This window comes from Coffea arabica, chromosome 6c (assembly GCF_036785885.1).
Source record: "Coffea arabica cultivar ET-39 chromosome 6c, Coffea Arabica ET-39 HiFi, whole genome shotgun sequence".
Classification (NCBI taxonomy): domain Eukaryota; kingdom Viridiplantae; phylum Streptophyta; class Magnoliopsida; order Gentianales; family Rubiaceae; genus Coffea; species Coffea arabica.
The window spans coordinates 4,698,810-4,717,825 of NC_092320.1; the positions used below are offsets into that span (position 1 = coordinate 4,698,810).

Consider the following 19,016-nt stretch of genomic DNA (forward strand, 5'->3'; position numbering starts at 1 on the left):
TGTTATCACAGCAATACACTTCGAGGTGAATGCAAAGATACGATGCAGCAAGTTCATTTTTCAATTCACAGAGGCCAAAAAAAAAAAAAAAAAAAAAAACTCGAGAATATAGCAATCTAAACGAGAGAGATGATTCATTTTCCGCGGCCAATGGCTACTCGATCTTTCCGCGTCGATATTGCCTAGAAATGTGGTCATGTGCTTTTACTACAAGCTGCAGAGGGCAGAATGCATTTACTATCTGGGGCATTAGCGTATGAAAATATTATCCTAGACGATCATCCGGGTGTGAGGGTCGAAGCAGATATCATATCTAGCATCCGGTGCTATTTGGTTCCATCAAGGAATGATTCCCAGTATGAAAGGAAGAAGCTCCTCAGCTCGTCGAGAACGTTTCCCTTCGTTGCCTCTCTCTATCTTTTTCCGTTTCCGAATTAGTAGTATACATGAAATATAACAAGCAAAACAAAGCGAGCATCACGTATGATTTCATCTTTTCAGAGCACTCACGCGTATAACCCTCATTTGTGCTTAAAAGTACCTTCGCCTTTAACCAAATGCCTTGTCACACCCTCGAAACAAACTCCTAAAATGGACAAAATAACCTCCTTTGCCCCAACACCATCATTTCTGGCCTAACAAGGACGACATGCATCATTACCTTAATAAGACCCGCCCCTTCCCAGCAGTCATTTAGCTGAACTTTTCCTACAAGACTTGTCCATAAATACTCCCACAACACTTCCTCAACTGGGAAGTATACCCGATATTTTGAGCAAAGTTAGAAATACAAATGGGGATTTTAAGATATCTTTTTGTTGTCAATCTTCTTGTTTCTTTGACCTTTTTTTCTGTGTCCTATGGAGATCCCCTTGTTCCAGCATTATGCATCTTTGGGGATTCCGTTGTGGATGTGGGAAACAATAACAATCTACCAACCCTGATAAAGGCTAACTTCCCTCCCTATGGAAGAGACTTCCTAGGCCACAGGCCTACAGGGAGGTTTTGTAACGGAAAGCTGGCCACGGACTACACAGGTAAAAGAATCAGTACCATGCTGAAGCGCTTGCACCACTGGAATCATTTTTGTTATACCATACGTTCTAACATTTACTGCATCTTTTCCTCTTGCATAGCTGAATACCTTGGGTTCACGTCCTACCCACCTGCTTACCTTAGCCAAGAAGCCAAAGGAAGCAGCATCCTCACCGGTGTGAACTTTGCATCTGCTGCTTCTGGTTATTATGACGGGACAGCACAGCTATATGTATGTACATCTCATAGTAGTCTCTCTCTTTCTTTCTTTCTTCCTCAGGTCCTAGAATCAGTCAAACAAGCTCATCCAGTTTTCACTAACGAAGTAAATTTCTTTTTGTGTTATCTGGTTTTGCAGCGCGCAATTTCCCTGACACAGCAGCTACAGTATTACAAGGAGTGGCGGACCAAAGTTGTGAATGCGGTTGGAAAGGCCAAAGCAAATACCATAATTTCAGGAGGAGTCCATCTCTTGAGTGCGGGGAGCAGTGATTTCATCCAGTACTACTACATTAACCCAATGCTCAACAGAGCCTACACGCCCGATCAATTCTCAGACATTCTCATGAGATCTTACTCTACCTTCATTCAGGTCAGCAACTTTCACCTTTCTTATGCCATCTGTATTATAAACATAGCTGCAATACATCATCAGAAGCATAAAACTTGTCTGCCAGTTAACATGGAAGTGCACTTCATTTTAAGATTTCTAGTAATTGTATCCGAATAAGGTCAGACAATAGAATGAAGACTCTCACGGGCACAGCAAGATCTAAATAGATGTACTACAGACTTCGCCCTTGTTAATATGTGTGTACATAAAATTTTATAATGAAATTTATGAACAAAATTCTTGTGTCACTAAGAGTTGATAATCCTAAACACAGAAAAGTAACAAAAAAGATTGAGGAAACAGATTCATGTAACTTAACCAAGCAGTACTTTTACTGTAATGACACAAATACTCAGATTGCAACTTCACCACATAAGCAACAAGGAACTGCAGCTAAGAATTCCAAACAAGTGCAGTGTTTGAAATTACTATGTGACAGAATCTGTATGGTCTGGGAGTAAGGAGGATTGGAGTCACAACACTACCACCAACCGGATGCCTGCCAGCAGCTATTACACTATTTGGTTCAGGAAGCAACCTGTGTGTTGCAAGACTGAACCAGGACGCAATCTCCTTCAATAACAAACTGAACAGCACCTCACAGAATTTGAAGAGCAAGCATCCTGGCCTCAAACTTGTAGTCTTTGACATTTACAATCCTCTGCTAGACCTAATCACGAAGCCTACGGACAATGGTAATTTGCAACTTCTCGGCTCTGGCACAATAAAAATGCATTCTGCATTCAAAATTAAGCATATAGCATAAGAATCATGTTAAACAATCTCTGACACATCTCAGAACCTCTGCATCAGTACACAATCTTTGAAGGAAAATCAGTTAATACCACAGGCTAGGTAGGCAGTTCACACGTGCAGATGCGTAATGTAGGTAGTGAACAATCATTTTCTTGTAATTTTCCTTTCTCAACAGAGAGAGGGAAGGTCTGTCTTTGGAAAGGAACCTGTGATTGAACTAATTGGAGAAACATTGTCCTTTGCCAGGATTTTTCGAATCAAGAAAGGCTTGCTGTGGGACTGGTACAATTGAGACATCGTTCTTGTGCAATTCCAGGTCAGTAGGGACATGCTCAAATGCTACAGAATATGTGTTCTGGGATGGTTTCCATCCCTCGGATGCTGCTAATGAAAAGTTGGCAGAGAGTCTACTAGAGCAGGGATTTGATCTCATCTCTTAGTGCCTACTGCAGTTGCAACATCACTCACTATCCCACTCAAGTCCACTAGTTAAAACTACTTTATGGATGTTAAGAGTCACAAAGGTGTTTCCAATGACTTTGATAGTATAGGTAGAAACCTCCATGGCTTTGAAAAGAGGACCAAATTAAGCTATATCCAATAAAGAACATGTTTATTCTGATTGATCTCAGATGCTCCAAATAATGGAAAAGAATTGCTTCATGACTGAATTCTAGCCACGATAGCATTGGGAAACAAAAATTTCCAGCAACCTTTATACCCTCCTCACCTTCTTTGCCAATTCTCCTGAGAAGGAAAAATATACATAAAGAAGAAAAAGAAAATGCAGACGACCATATTATAAAGAAACTATCACTTTGATACAACAATGATATTCAGACACCTAAGATTTGAAAATTGGAAAATTTTCCTATTGACTAGCACCAGGGAATACTTGTTGAGACACATAATTTGATGATCATATGGATATGGCGAGGGAAAAACAAAATCTCCGTATGAGAAAAGCAAGAGTTACCTTGCTAGTGAATCAGAAGTCTCTAAGAAAGCTCAAATCCAGCATTAGAATTGATGGCATACAGAAGTTTCTCTCTCAAAGTGCCTAGACGTTTGTAGGTGGGAAGCTGTACCCATTTAACAGGAACCCAAGACAAAGAAAGGAAAAGAGCACATCATAAGTTGGGTGTGATTTAAATGAGAATTAGGACTGATATGCTTCCACCAGTAGAAAATTAAAGGGCTGTGAAGTAGGGTCATTATCGCTGGAAAAGCGATGCCACAAGAGACAGTACCTTAAGAGTATTATAGCATGTAGAAGCAGATGGAAGCCGATCAACATCCTGTCCTCCTAATGTTGCCAAGAAAGGCACATCACATACAACCTGCTTATTAAAAGTTAATCAGTCAATGCAAATTATGACATCAACTAGATTCAGTTACTGTCATGCATTTTCAATATAAAGCTAATACTTCATCCACAGCCAAAGTTCCTTCTATAACTATGGCACCTAAGCTAGTGTTTTATCTCCATTAAACTTGGACCTAGATCGATTGCATCCAACCCTTGAAAGTGTAATTTATCTTGGCATCCAAGCGCATGTGTAACCTTATTGTGTACAAATGAACCAAGATAAGTTGAGGGAATTTACAAAATCATGAAATTTGGCACTTTACAAGGCAATAGAAGAAAAAAGAGAGTACCTTGTGAATAGTAAAAGCTGGTTGCAAGTGTTTGAACCCTAGTAAAGGACCTCGAGAACAACTTGTCACAAATTTAAGAAGCATGCAACGTTCTATCGCTTCAAACCCAGCAACTACCTGTAAGACAATAAGCAAGAAGAACTTATCAACAAGCAACTTACCAAATGATTTAGAAACCAGGTTGTCCTAGATGACAATCAGGGCTCAACTAAAAAGCGAGTTAAGTGCAATCCTCAGACAGATTACAGGAAAAAGAATTACAATTAAAAAGAAAAAGAAAATGGAAAGGGCCAAGTTTGCGTGGTATCAGGTAGCACAATAATTTTTCTACAATAAAAGAAAAGTAATATAATAATCTTGAGAATTGCCTTGTCCTTTCCTCCCTATATAACATACAATATTCTACGTAAAGAAACAATTCAGACGGCAAATTTAATAGAAAGTAAGGTGCCTGGACCAAGCTCCTAAACAGTTGATATTAGGGCTTTGCAACTCACACACATCCAAAAGAAAAAGGTGAAAGAAGAACAAACAACCAAAAAAATGTTAGAAAACCAATATGAATTGGCTACTCTTCATACATAGTCCGTATGGTTAGTGTTGAAGATATGTGATCTAATATTAGGAAAGATATGATTATAGTATCATGTATTAATTAGGTATCATATGATTATAGTATCATGTATTAATTAGGTATCATATGATTATAGTATTATGTATTAATTAGGTAGTAGATTGATTTAGATTAGCATGATTTTAGGATCTAAATTAGGTTACACTTGTGTATATATATATGTATATTGTGTAGTCCTAATAAGAAGAAGAAAAAGTATTTTCTCTCCATTTTTCTTAGTTTACATGGTATCAGAGCCCTACCATCAAGGTTAGGGTCTCTGTCCGCTGCCAGAAAATTCATTAGTCATCATTCGGTTCATCTGGTTCTGTATAGGACACATCTGTGTTCTATTCTTCAGAGCTTGAAGCTCAAGAGAGTTATTTGACCCGTTGGAACTCGTTAAGGGTTTTGAGAAGAAGGTGGAGCATGATTACTATGTTCGTGGCTTTTAACCCGTTGGGATCTATTGAACCTTTTGTGAGATTTGGCCCGTTGGGACCTGTTGAGCCTTTTGCATTCTGATTCGTTGGTGGCTCGTTGTGGTTCGTTGGGACTTTTGTGGTTCGTTGAGATCTGTTGGGACTTTTATGGAGAAGTTTAGGTGCCTTTTGAGCCTGGGAATTATTTCCTAAGGTTTTGTATTCTCGTTGGAGTTCAGTTGGGTTTTGAAGAAAAGACGGTGTGGCTAAGGGAAGATGCAAAACTATTTTTGCACCAGTCATGTGAGAACTGGAGAACAGTTAGCTGATATTTTCACTAAGCCTCTAAATGATCCGAGAATTGATTACCTTTGTAACAAGCTGGGCATGAGCAACATCTATGCTCCAGCTTGAGGGGGAGTGTTGAAGATATGTAATCTAATATTAGGAAAGATATGATTATAGTATCATGTATTAATTAGGTATCATATGATTATAGTATCATGTATTAATTAGGTATCATATGATTATAGTATTATGTATTAATTAGGTAGTAGATTGATTTAGATTAGCATGATTTTAGGATCTAAATTAGGTTACACTTGTGTATATATATATGTATATTGTGTAGTCCTAATAAGAAGAAGAAAAAGTATTTTCTCTCCATTTTTCTTAGTTTTCAGTTAGAATACCAGAGGAAGGTAGCCAGCTGATTGTAAAGAACCTAACAACTAAAACAAACTGGCATATGATTCTGTCTGAGATAATTTTAGAAAAGCTCTGCACTCCATGAATGCATTCTCAAAGTAGAACTGTAACCACACAGAACTAAACAGGTAGCCAAATGTGTTTTAGAAAAAATACCTCCCAGAAGAGTTTCACTGTCCGACTCCCTTCTGTATAACCACCAGTATATCTTGTATTTTTCCTCAAATCACCAATATCAATGTCATGGTTCCCACCAGAAAGCAACTGCATATGCTATCTAATTTTCAGCCTTGAATATATAAACTCCAAAAGAACAACTTAGTGAAAATAAAAGTGTAACATATGAAATTAAAGAAAAACATTAGGAGGAATGTTGGACAGAAAGAGAAATTATATCTTATAGTTAAAGCTACTCATTTTAGACGAGCAATTTTAATCACAAGAAGACAATGAGTAACAAAAGATCTCCAACACAACAAATAAACAAAAAAACTAGGCGAAATATAGATTACAAGAAAATTCAGGTTCTTCAGCAGTCTGATAAAACTACAGAGAAATACAAATATGCAGATCAGCCGTCACTTATCAGCAAGACCACCTCTAATCTTTCCTGGCCTTGATCAAGCCTAAACCAATTCGTCATCTATCGTAGCACAACTATATCAACTCAAGGATGTTTTGTTTGCTAGCTTCAACTTCATGAACAAAATGACAAACCCAATATGGATAAGAGTGAGGTTACCTGATTGAATTCACTTGCATTGAACAACCTCAACCAAGATGGGGAAACAAGGTCAGTCAACCCTCTACAAAATGCATTCGAGAAAGGAAGTATCTGCAGTTATCGTAAACAATGTAAATTTCGAGAAAACTGGGTTCCTAAGATTTTAGTGCAAAGTCACAGCAGACCTGCCGATTAAGTTTGTAGTCTGCAACTGCATGAATATATTGCAACTTATTCTCAGATGTCACACAGATATCCTTGCCGCCGGGTTTTAGCTCAACAAGATGCCTTTTACCGAGTGATTCTTCCGTAGCTGTGAAATCCAGTGAGAGTTCCTTGACATCACCATCATAATGCTGCATGCATAATGATCCCAATAGCAGAACAACTTAATCACAGTAATGTCCAATTATCCATGAACAAACAATTAAATAGCTCATAAGACCAGAGCTATGTTGAATACCATCAGAAGTCACAGCAACATAGAATTAGTATGAAACCCAAGTCTTTGAAATTTGTTACTATATGTACATGTAATGCAAAAGTGGGCAAAAGATCAAAATTTTCTGGTCAGAAAAAAAAATTTCAGATGATTTTACAAATAATTCTGGGACAAATTGGAGTCTCAACTAACAATATTATGTATGAGTTTGGCATATCATTTCAAGCCTCTCAACAGCTATATTGATTTCATAGTCAATTATTCAATTTGCCCTTCTCATACATTTACAAATCGACTTCTAAGCTATGATATATTTTTGTTCAAGACAGCAGAAAATTTAGGTTGAAGGAAAGGAACCATAGACCTTGATGTCATGTGCCTAATAGAACAAACAGTCACCAAGAATCTAACAGCAGCTTTAGATTAGTTATCTCGCACAACCTTACTTTCCTATTAAGATCAGGATCCGTGGAACTAAATTTTGGATGCCAAGCAAGATTCAGGTTTTGTTTTTACGTAAGGTCTCCGCACAAGGGTCTATAAACAAGGAAACTTGAAAAGATGTTTCAACAATACCACATAATATTAGCTGGTCAAGGTTAATAGCATAGTCTTCCAGTGTACACAATTGCTTGTCAGAGATATACTTTGAGTAGGATGAGACATAGTTCAAATGGGACAATGACCAGCAATTATATATACATGATCAATTTCCTACGAGGCCTGATAGTATTCAGGGAAGTAATGAAGAGCAGGAAGAAATTATAACTCGAGTATAACAATGTGCCTTGATAATTTTCTATTATTCATAAAAGGGATTTACCTTCACATACATAAGATTTCTGTAAAGCTCAGGATCAAGTGTTGACAGTTCGTCAAGAAAGCTATAGCGACCTAACAACTTTTGTACAAATACATGTGAGAAGGAGTAATCAAGTAATATTCCTTCATAAAGTGCTTTGCCAACTACTCTTCCCAGAAACTCGATCATTTGTATGCCATTCTCTAAAAATCTTGCTGCTGTATTAGGAATGAGAAGTCTATCTGAGCTTGAGCTCTGAGAGAACAGCCCGTACCTTAACAATATGAAGAATCATGTTACAAGCAACAACCAAGAAGAGAAGGAAAAAAAGATAACAGAAGCATAATTGCAGACTCACTCTGGTGAGAAAACTGCTTTTGCTATATCAGTCAAGAACTCCTTGGATAATCCGCCATAGTCTAGGCCGGCCTCTGGGAGACCAGATTCACTAATAAATGATACATGGATGCTAGATTTCAACCTTGACCCAAGAGCATTTAACTGTTGAAAACCATCCTCCACGATATGTCCACGTCTGATGATGATCTCAACTGATCCTGGACCGGGTCCAACAACCTCACCAGCCATTCTACGGGATTCTTTATCCATGTTAATAAATTCTCTGAACATTTCAACTCTATAGGGGGCAGAGATGAAGTTTCAGGTTATATTATGGCAAAAAAGACACTCAATACAGACATTCAAGCTTAGGAAAGGATTCTAGTGCTGTGTTCACCTTTCTTCAAATGGAAAGACATGTGGAGTAAGAGTAATGACAGAAGCAGCCATACTTGAAGGGGCTGAAGCATCATCTGGTATAACAGTTGCAGATAGAACTTCATGAGTCCTAGCAGCTACAGCAATTGGCAGGCGATTTCTCTCACCAGGTGAAAGCCATAAAGCTGGAGGACAAAACTGGTGCCTGCAATCCCTTTCATATAGCAAATGTAGGCATTGAATTGCAGAATCCATCAGAGTTCTATTATGTGGGCTAACACCGCCAGATACAGCATTATAGACAAGTGTATTAAGCATTGATGAAATTTTGCGCTGCTGCTCCAATGTGAATGGAACCTAGTTCATTTTCAATTGTTAACAACAGCTTAACAAAATTCCAAAAAGAGTTGCAGTGTAAGTACAGTGAAAGATGAAGAAAAAAAACTTAATCAAACCTGTTTCTCATAAAACTCTATGTCATCAAGAACTAAAAGCAGGTGTGAATATATGGCACAAAATAGATGAAGGAGACAATGCATATCTTTCGATAAGCCTACAGGACCACGTCTGAGAGCCTCTACATCCCACACAGAAGAAGACTGATCTCGAATTCTGTCAAAGCTGGATTTTCCAGTAGAATTCATTTTACTTGATTCTGTTGGTGAGTTTCCAGAGAATTTGTGCAATACATTGACCCATTTATTGCCTCTGTCTTTAGCACACCATTTTTGCTTTCTCTGAGAGACATCATCCTTGCTTTTGGAAATATCATTACCAAAAGAATTGTCCTTGGCATCATGACTCCTTCCAGGAAAAAGAGATCTTTCCAATACTTCCCACAATTTTGAAAGAAATCCAGGAGTAAAAGATAACATGTTGAGAACTGGCAATGACCCGAGCACAGGATTTAGTGCAGAAAATATTCTAATCATGCATGAATAGTAATAAGCAACATCAAGCAATTCAAAACTCATAGGAGCTTCTGAACTTTGATGTGTATCAGTCATACGACCAGAAATATCTTTCTCCAAGTTTAGGAGTCCCAAAAGATGGCTCTGCTGACAAACAGGTTTAAGAAGGTCTGTGTATGACATCTTTAAGGACTCGCAAGTTGTCTCAGATTCAAGCAATCCCATTCCAATAGGATCAACCTGGTTATCTACATCAACTTGAATTTCTTGGTTCCTGAATCTTACCTGTCCATCTTTCCCAAAACAAGCCAATAAGTTTTCTGCAAGGATGATAACAAAACGGACATAGGCCACTAAATCCAGTCCTGGGGCAAATTTTCCAGAGCTCACAGCGCCATCGTCACTGGATGTTGCAAGAAATATAATATTTGCAAGGGCCCAAGCAACTTGAGGCATCTTCTTAGACTGCAAATGAATTTCCAATCGATCCATCTCAGATATTTCCTTTGAAATTCTATCTTTTGAGATCTGCCATCACCTGTGACAGTTTAATTAGCCTTATCGTAATCTAATGTACAATATTGCAAAAAATTAAGAGTGACACCTGAAGCTTAAACATTTGACAATAAGATTAATCTCTAGCCACAAGGTTCATTTCTAAAACGAAATATCAAACACAATAAATTAACCTTTGACGTTAAGGTTTACTTCCCAACCAGATACCAAGCTTGTTACAAGTAGCTTTCTGTGTCTGTTTCATACTTCAACAGACAACTTCCAACATATGAATGCCAACCTCCACAACCAATCTAGCAATTTTCAGAATTGAAATCAGTTTTAGGGCAAAAGATTATGTAAACATCTACCAATGATGTTTGAACCTTTCAGTCTAACAAATCAACTATCTTTGCACAAAGAGTCAAAGCCAGCATCTATTAGTGCTTATTGACACAAAACTTCCACAGACCTAATTTCCTTGAAACAGATGAAATCTCTTAAGGTACCAAGATTATCCATCTAGATTCTGATTTAAAAAAAAGTAGGTGTTTGCAAGCACTCACAATGAGAACTATTTAATAGAAAAAGTAAAAATTCTGCTTTGGCCAGACTTACCAGCAGTGATCTTAGACAGGATGATAAAACAGACTTGTGTTTCAGAGCAGGTAGAAGCACCATTGGCAGACGTTCAGAAAACCAAGGTATAGTAAGCAAAAAAAAGAAATAATTTTCTGCAGCATGTTGCAATTCCAATACGCCACTACCAGTTCCAGCTGTGTCTCTAAAATGAAATGGCCGTAAAGCCAAAGTTAATGCACTAGCAGTAATCAAAAACCTATCATCTGTTCTACAGGAAGATGCCCCTTGAGTAGGTACAGGATCCAACTTCCAAATGTATCTCCTAATACTGTTATATGTCCCACTCTCTTTATTCGCAATAAACCAGATTAAGTTCTTTACTGCAGCATCAGCATATTGAGTATCCCGTTCAGTTATGCTTTTCCAACCTTTCCAATCAGTCAAGAGAACTGCTAGACGCATTCCTAAAGAGACAACGCCAACATCTTGAAGCCCTCGATCAGTGTAATCAACCTCCACCAAAATCAGTAGACATAGTAAAATTAGCTTCTTTGACTGATAAATCCATATTTTTCTCTCTTCAGTGGTACCCGTTACCAAAGAGCAAAAGTTTTCATTTGGATCTACAAGTAAGAACTATGAAAGCATTAAAATTCAGCAGAAAAAAATCCTGCAGAAACCCAAAAGTGTCAATCAAAACTCAATGGCAATTATGTACAAGACAGAGCATAGTGATGATGAAACCATGTATAGACCAGAAAAATATAACAAGAGATGTTTGTGCCTTCAACGGGTGAAGAAGATGAGACTAGAAAAGAAGGTTAGCAGTTTGCAGTATAGCAGTTCAAAATATACATTACATTTTGATTATTCGCACTTTGTTGGAGGGATTTTCTTTCAATTCTCTAGCTTCTGACTTTTGAAAGAATTATTACCTGCAGACCAAAATATTGTACCTCAAACCAGTAATGGACTTCAAGTTTTCTATCAATTTAATTTAATTTGTATGGTCGCTTGGCTGTCAGTTATACATCGTATTTTCCAGTTAAGACTCAAAGCAAATGCAGGTACAAGTTTCTACAGGCTATACAACTTGATCTAAGCACAACTAAATGTATGTGTAAGTGATATCTTCAACTAGCTTGGTTCCAAGGCCAAGAAAGGAGTCCTATAAGTCTAGCAAACATGTGGTATTCTTATCTCAAAGTATGCTTAGCATTTAGGCCAAATCAAAAAGTATGATATAAGACACAGAAACAGCATTTTATTACCCAAGGATGACAATTAAAAGAATTCCTTTATAATCATTAAAATTCCTGAGAAAGTCCAGTAGAACTCAGCAGAAAAGAAACTAACTGACCATCTAATATCTTTTTAGAAACCTCAAATTTCTCTACTAAGGCCCACCAAAGAAGAGGGTAAAGTTTTTCTATAATCAGTATCAAAACATCAAAACATGTCTTTACTAACAAGATCATGCAAACAATGCTTATCCTCCTTAAGGTGACTGTGGGAGAAACCTGAAAGTTTCCTGCCAAAATTATCTTCTATACAAGGCTGAATTGAAGTGCTTACATTTATTAACCTTCTTGGCTCAGCGAAAGAAATTATTAGACGAACAAAGCAACATTTGACATAAGAAGATGAAGCACATCAGATTTTATTGCAAACAAGAATTGATTTAACAGAATATACTTTAGTTATAGACCCACAAATAACGAAAAGGAGATATGTTGCATACCAGTTGAGTTTATGCTTTCCAACAAAACCCTGAAGCAAAGCTTCACGCAATCTTCTTCTCTGGTTTCAATTCTTTGATACCGAGTAGATAAAAAAGTCATAAAGAAGATAAAAGGCCTCAGAACAATCCTTGAAATCTGCATTTTGTTCCAACAGATAGCATTTTGATTCATCTCTGCTAGCCACTGTTGCTGAAGCTGCATAGATACCACTTTTACCGCCCTGTGACGACGCCAAACTCTCTGCACGGGTGTAACTAGTGCCAGTTAGTGTTTCCAGAAAAAAAGAAAACTACGGCACAATCCTTAATACAGACACCTTCAATATCTTTTAGAGGTTTACAGTTCAACAGAGGTACAGAAGGATGTCAAACCATTGAAAGCATGAAGTCCTACGCACAGTTGGAAGACAGGTGAAAAGAATGAGAGGACTATAATTCAACCCTATTCTTGAACTTAAACTTTACTATGCACACTCAAACATACCGTGCTCCAACCCATGTCTGGAATCTCAAAATTAGGAACCCCAAGGCAAATTTCGGTTCAGAATATGATTACGTTCTTATAAAACTTGAAGTTGAAGCTGTTATAACACGGTACCAAAGTCAGCTTAGTTATAGGGGGGGTTTCCTCACCAATTTCATAACATTTAATTCAAATGGCATAAAAGATAAAAAATTAATGTCTCAAATGCACATTGATTTCCATGATAAAAAAAAAATCCTAACTTGGAAGGGCATGATCAGCCACTTCTTTATTCATTTTCTATCTGAACTCTTATACTGAAAATGTTAGACGGTAGTTATGCCTCAATCCTTATTTAAACATACGTGCGTATGTGTGTGTAGCCTATTAATGCTTTGAAAGTTCAGAATCCCAAGGTTGATAGAAGGAGGGAATGGTGAACCTGAAGAAAAAGTGCGGCAGAAGTTGCTCTTCGTGTAAAATTGCGAAGCTCTCTCTCTTGAGAAACCTTGGCAAGAAGCGCATCCCTTGAAATCTCCTTCGCGCTAGCTCCCCGCAATGACACCTGATCAAAGAATTTTACAACAATTTATTGTTTCAGGATTATTGAATACTTGTACATGTATGCAGGTGCTGTAGATAGAGACAGGAACCTGGTGTTTTCGGGGCTCGTCCATAGCTGTCGGTAATTAGACCAAACAAGAAAATCCGATGGTTTCTGTTGCGTTAAAAAGTGAAATCTTCGCGGGTGCCGGGGATGGAGGATCGGGGTGAAAGGTAATGGTTCGGCCGGAGGCCGGTAGGTGGTTGGAGTCTTCGAGATATGTGGATTAATTACAGATCAGCCAGCGTAATTTCCACGTCAACGGGCATAAAATACACACACACGCACACACACAAGTATATATTCCTCTTAGCAATTAGCAAATGAATAAATAATTTGTTTCCTTTTTTTTTTTTTTTGCTTTGTAATTACGTAACTAATGAAAGTGAAAGAACGATCTAATGATACATGATCAGATTGTTGTACACGAAAGAAAGGCGGAGGGTAGATTATTATTTTTTTTTTAAAAAGGAACCGAATAAAGGAATTTTAGATTGGGTGAAGAATACTGATTGGAATTTGATTATGACTAAAAAAAAACTTTTTATGTTATACAAATTTATTTTGAACGACGAATTGATTTGATTATTATTTATGATATTGATCAGATTCAAAACCATCGAGAGCTAATTCATTCGTTGAATTTACAGGCGAAAGGTTTAACATATCTATGGCATTACATCCTGCGGGAAAAAAAAAAAAAGAAGAAGAAATAGTTGTGGCAAGATATGCATTCGCTTTGACAAAGACCTTGATGACTTCAGGTCTTGTACTTGAAAGCGATGCATTCTAAAATAAAGACGATGATCTCTATTTTTTTTTTTTTCGAGACGATAAACCTAATATATCCTACATTAAGGGAAGGGAACGGCTCTAAAAAGGTCCAAAAATAATTTGAGAGAGACTAAATCATTACCAAATCAGACGGATGTATAACACGCCCGCCTGAATTTTTGTATAAATAAGCTACTTAAATGTGAGCATTAGGCCAAACATTGAAGAGTTGTGAGCAGCTCCGCGTGACCCTCGAATGATTGATGTAAATTGGTTCTCAAGAAGCCACAATGTAGCTCACGAATTAGCGCATTTTGTTAAAAGATCTTGAACTTCTACGGAACTGTCTTCTTATTTTAGTTGAGCAATTCGTGCTTAAAGATTTTCACTAATTAAGAATGAAATATTATTTATTATAAAAAATATACACTCAATTATCATAGAAAAAGTAAATGATATTTGCAAAAAAAAAAAAGAGTATCACAACAGAAAATACTCACGTGTCTTGTTTACAAAAATAATTATATATATGTACATATACATGTACACACAGTTCTTTTAGTTTTTTGGTGTTTATGCATAGGAGTGGGTACGGGTCGAGTGCCCGTCCCAAACGTGATTTGACTGACCTGACTCTACTCTATCTATCGGATCACTATTTTTTTATCCTAATCCGCTCCACTTATCTCCGGATACCCGAGGACCGGGTACAAAAAAAAGGGTGGGTCATCGGGTATCCACCCTTATAATTTATATTTACTAATATCCATTTTTCAAGCACAACAAATATCACCTTCCAATTAATTACTAAACCAGAATAAGAAAACATAAAGAATAAGTGCTAAATTCAGCTTCGACATAAACAAAAAATAGAAAAGAAAGTGCCAACCAAATCAACTTCAGCAACTCTTGGTTCTAGAAACAAATTCCCCCAACCTAACAACTTTCACAAGCCTACTAAAATTCAAGAAATCATAGGCTAAAAGAGATGCTACATGCTGATGCGAATAACTACAGAAGTACACCCAAGTAAACTTGAATTATTTAAGAAGCGCCAGCAAAGTCAATAAGTGCGGGTTCTGCACTTTCCAACTCCACTTTTCTGTTAGAGTGCACTTACAAGGTTGAGAGTTTGCATTGACGTTCCGGCGTTCTACAGCTTCTGCTTGAGGCTTGCTTTGAGGAGCACCAGCAAATCAGAAATGGGTTGTGATTCTCTCATGATTCTAAGACAATCGTATATTTGTAGCACGAAGTGGTGAAAATTGAATAGAAATTTGGAATTGTTGTGGTGAAAATTGAAGAGAAAAAGAGGAGATATTCGGCTAAGATAGAGAAGAGGAGATATTCGGCTAAGATAGAGAGAAACTTCAAAAGTGAAAAGCTGAACGTTGATAATATTTAGGTCTTTAGGGTTAATAATTTAAAAAAATTATAAAATTATCCTTATATTTTTTAATATTTATATAATATACTCGCGGATTGAATACCCGCAAGTTTTTTATTTTTGTAACTCGTATCCGTATCTGAATTTTACAGGTACCCGATCCTCATCTGCTCTGCTAATAAAAATTGGATCAGATATCCTAATTTTCGGTGCGGGACGAATCAGATTGCTTGGACTTTTAGGTCGATGGATATTTTTGCCCGCCCCTACTTATGCACACATAGTTCCTTCGTCTTGATCAGTTGTCCTTCACTTTCTTTTATTTCTTTTCCGTACCAACCGAAAAATTTTTTTTTTGACAACCTACGCATCAAAAAAGGCTTGTCTTCCTAATCATTTGTGCATTTTAAAAATGAAAACAAGCTCAATATAAACACCACAAAAATGAAGAAAAGGAATTTGAATGTGTAAAGAATAATAGAAAGAAAATATAAAATATCAAAATGCCAGAAAACCCAAGACCAGAAAATTTCTAAAGCGACAGCATCATCTAAAGTGTTGAGCTTGGGGCTAAGAGGAGGGGGTAAGAAACTAAAAAGCAAGCTACTTTCCTTCAACCGGCGACTATGCTTGGCCCCTCAGCCTTCCATGGAAGCTGTAATCCATCATCCAGCCACCGGCGCCGCCGCCTTCTCTCCTTGCTCTCCACCGGAATCCCTTTTCTCACGTCGTATTACAGACCTTCCCCGTCGTTCAAAACCTGATATCTCTTCATTTCTTTCTCCTTCTAAACCCAAAACAAAGCCCCAAAACCTCCGTCTCAGCCCACAATTCCTGCCAAGTCCATCTATCTCTCCCTCTAAATCGCCGCCTCTTGATCCCCCTTTGACTTCAGAGCCGTCCATCAAAACTGACCTACCTAGCAATGACTACTCCCATTTGCTTCTGCTCTCTGCTCGTTACGGTGACGTCGAACTCGCTAAAGCAGTTCATGCTTCTATTTTCAAACACGAAGAGGATACTTATCTATCCAATGCTCTCATTGTCGCCTACCTCAAACTTGGCCGAATTGATTTTGCCCACAGAGTTTTCAAGAATATGTCAAGCCCAGACGTTGTGTCCTATACCGCTTTAATATCTGATTTGGCGAAGTCCAATCGAGAAAATGAAGCTATTGAGCTCTTCTTGGAAATGAGAGGTTCAGGTATTGAACCAAATGAGCATAGCTTTGTGGCTTTATTGACTGCTTGTATTCGCTTACTGAATTTAGAATTGGGTTTGCAAGTTCATGCCTTTGTGCTCAAATTGGACTTTCTGGGTTCCACTTATGTTGTGAATGCGCTAATGGGACTGTATAGTAATTGTGGTTGTCTAAATTTTGTAATTGAATTGTTTTATGATATGCTAGTAAGGGATATTGTTTCTTGGAATACGGTAATATCGAGTTTGGTAAAGAAAGGGATGTGTGACAAAGCATTCGAATCTTTCCGTGATATGTTGAGGATAGATGGTTTTAGAGTTGACTATTTTACGATATCAAGTCTGTTGGCTTCGGCTGCAGCTGCTGGGCGTTCTGGAATGACAGAAGGCGGTGAAATTCATGCCTGTGCAATTAAGCTTGGATTTGAGAGCAATTTAAGCGTCAACAATGCACTTATTCGGTTTTACACGAAGCGTGGGAGCGTAGAGGATGTAAAGGTTCTGTTTGAGAGGATGCCTGAAAAGGATGTTTTCACTTGGACTGAGATGATAACTGCATATATGGAATTTGGACTTGTTGATTTAGCTGTGCAGACTTTTGATATGATGCCTGATAGGACATGCGAATCCTATAATGCTCTTTTAGCAGGATATTGTCGTAACAACAAAGGCTTGAGGGCTTTAAACCTTTTTTGCGACATGGTGGAAGAAGGCATAGAGTTAAACGATTTTACTTTGACTAGTGCTATAAATGCTTGTGGGTCTGTGATGCAAAAGAGCACTAGTGAGCAAATTCATGCATTTATTCTGAAGTTTGGTTGTGCGAGAAATAGTCATGTTGAAGCAGCATTGCTCGACATGTGCACATGGTGTGAAAGAATGGCAGATGCTGAAAACATATTTCTTAGATGGCCAAAGGATTGGGAAAGAACAATTGTGTTGACAGCAATGATATGTGGATATGCTAGAAACAGGCAGCTTGATCAAGCAATCTCACTATTCTGCCAAGGGCAATCAGAAGAATCGTTTGTTGTGGATGAAGTTGTAGCAACTACTATGCTCAGCATATGTGGCCTGTTAGGATTTTGTAAATTTGGGGAACAATTACACTGCTTCTCAATCAAATATGGTTTGTTATCTGATACGAAGATGGCGAATGCCACAATCAGCATGTATGCTAAATGCGGACGGATGGAAGCTGCAATTAAGGTCTTTGATGCAATGCTAGTTCATGATACAGTGTCATGGAACAGCTTGTTAGCTGGGCATGTACTCCATAGGCAAGGGGATGAGGCTTTGGCTGTTTGGATGAAGATGGAAAGTTTAGGAGTACAGCCTGATACAGTTACCTGTCTCTTCATTATTTCAGCTTATAGATACACTGGCTCTGATTTAATTGATTGTTGCCATAGATTTTTCTCTTCAATGGAATCGCGTTACCAGATCAAACCCACTTCAGAACACTATGCTAATTTGGTTGGTGTTTTAGGGCACTGGGGTCTGCTTAAAGAAGCAGAGGCAATAATTCTGAAGATGCCTTTTGTGCCAAAGGCTGCTGCTTGGCGCGCTTTACTTGATAGCTGTAGGGTACATCAAAATGCAGCCATTGGGAAAAGGGTTGCCAAGGAAATACTTCATGTGGAGCCACAAGATCCTTCTATGTTCATATTAAAATCAAATCTATATTCGGCATCTGGAAGATGGCATTGTTCTGATACTGTCAGGGAGAAGATGAGGGAGAAGGGACTTCGGAAATTTCCAGGCCAAAGCTGGATTATACATCAAAACAGGATTCACTCATTTTTCGCAAGGGACACATCTCATCCTCAATCTAAAGACATATACAGTGGGCTCCAGATATTACTCTTGGAGTGTCTAAAAGCTGGTTATGTCCCTGATACAAGTTTTGTGCTTCATGAAGCGGAGGAACATCAGAAGAAGGATTTTCTTTTCTACCACAGTGCAAAGTTAGCTATGACTTTTGGACTTCTGATGACTAAGCCTGGAAAACCTGTTCGGATTTTCAAGAACATACTTCTTTGTGGTGACTGCCATACATTCTTCAAGAATGTTTCAGTTGTTACGAAAAGGGAGATATATGTAAGAGACTCTTCAGGTTTTCATTGCTTTTCAAATGGCAAATGCTCATGCAAAGACCAGTGGTGAGATAGATTCCTTTTTGAAGAATCCGGATGTCTTGGATACTTGCCTCTCACTTTGACAGTTTCTGATTTTCAATTTGCCGATGAATGCTTGTCTATACTTGCAAATTACCATCCATAACGCAATAATATACTAATAAGGAAGTTATCTGCATTACCATCTGCGATTGTAAAAATGAATCATGTTCTTCTTCTTCATTTGTAAG

General features: G+C 37.9%; 3 protein-coding genes across 10 annotated transcripts; 2 read left to right on the plus strand and 1 right to left on the minus strand.

Annotated features, from left to right (window-relative positions):
- Positions 1-746: 746 nt before the first annotated feature.
- Positions 747-3,030, plus strand: LOC113695675 (GDSL esterase/lipase At5g03820-like). Its single transcript, XM_027214811.2, has 5 exons — positions 747-1,037; positions 1,137-1,267; positions 1,394-1,627; positions 2,088-2,343; positions 2,651-3,030. The coding sequence occupies exons 1-5, from the start codon at positions 794-796 to the stop codon at positions 2,842-2,844; spliced, it is 1,059 nt and encodes a 352-aa protein (XP_027070612.1). The 5' UTR covers positions 747-793; the 3' UTR covers positions 2,845-3,030.
- Positions 1,110-13,651, minus strand: LOC140003840 (E3 ubiquitin-protein ligase UPL7-like). Of its 8 annotated transcripts, none has more exons than XR_011815689.1 (16): positions 13,337-13,635; positions 13,126-13,248; positions 12,221-12,461; positions 10,516-11,102; positions 8,947-9,930; positions 8,511-8,848; positions 8,133-8,411; positions 7,796-8,048; positions 6,716-6,886; positions 6,549-6,641; positions 5,963-6,070; positions 4,064-4,180; positions 3,655-3,744; positions 3,381-3,486; positions 1,483-1,656; positions 1,110-1,405 (listed from the first exon to the last, which is right to left on the minus strand). XR_011815689.1 is itself a non-coding variant. In XM_027214808.2 (16 exons), the coding sequence occupies exons 1-14, from the start codon at positions 13,358-13,360 to the stop codon at positions 3,403-3,405; spliced, it is 3,492 nt and encodes a 1,163-aa protein (XP_027070609.1). In that variant the 5' UTR covers positions 13,361-13,635; the 3' UTR covers positions 1,829-2,385; positions 3,135-3,151; positions 3,381-3,402. The 8 variants fall into 8 exon arrangements, 5 of the variants coding, with proteins under 5 accessions (XP_071908355.1, XP_027070609.1, XP_027070610.1 ...); XR_003449612.2 differs by lacking the exons at positions 1,110-1,405; positions 1,483-1,656 and adding exons at positions 1,829-2,385; positions 2,494-3,151; XM_027214808.2 differs by lacking the exons at positions 1,110-1,405; positions 1,483-1,656 and adding exons at positions 1,829-2,385; positions 3,135-3,151.
- A 2,209-nt stretch (positions 13,652-15,860) lies between these two features.
- LOC140008322 (pentatricopeptide repeat-containing protein At5g03800-like) lies at positions 15,861-18,835 on the plus strand. Its single transcript, XM_072052258.1, has one exon. It carries the CDS (start codon positions 16,097-16,099, stop codon positions 18,812-18,814), a length of 2,718 nt encoding a protein of 905 aa, XP_071908359.1. The 5' UTR covers positions 15,861-16,096; the 3' UTR covers positions 18,815-18,835.
- Positions 18,836-19,016: the final 181 nt, after the last annotated feature.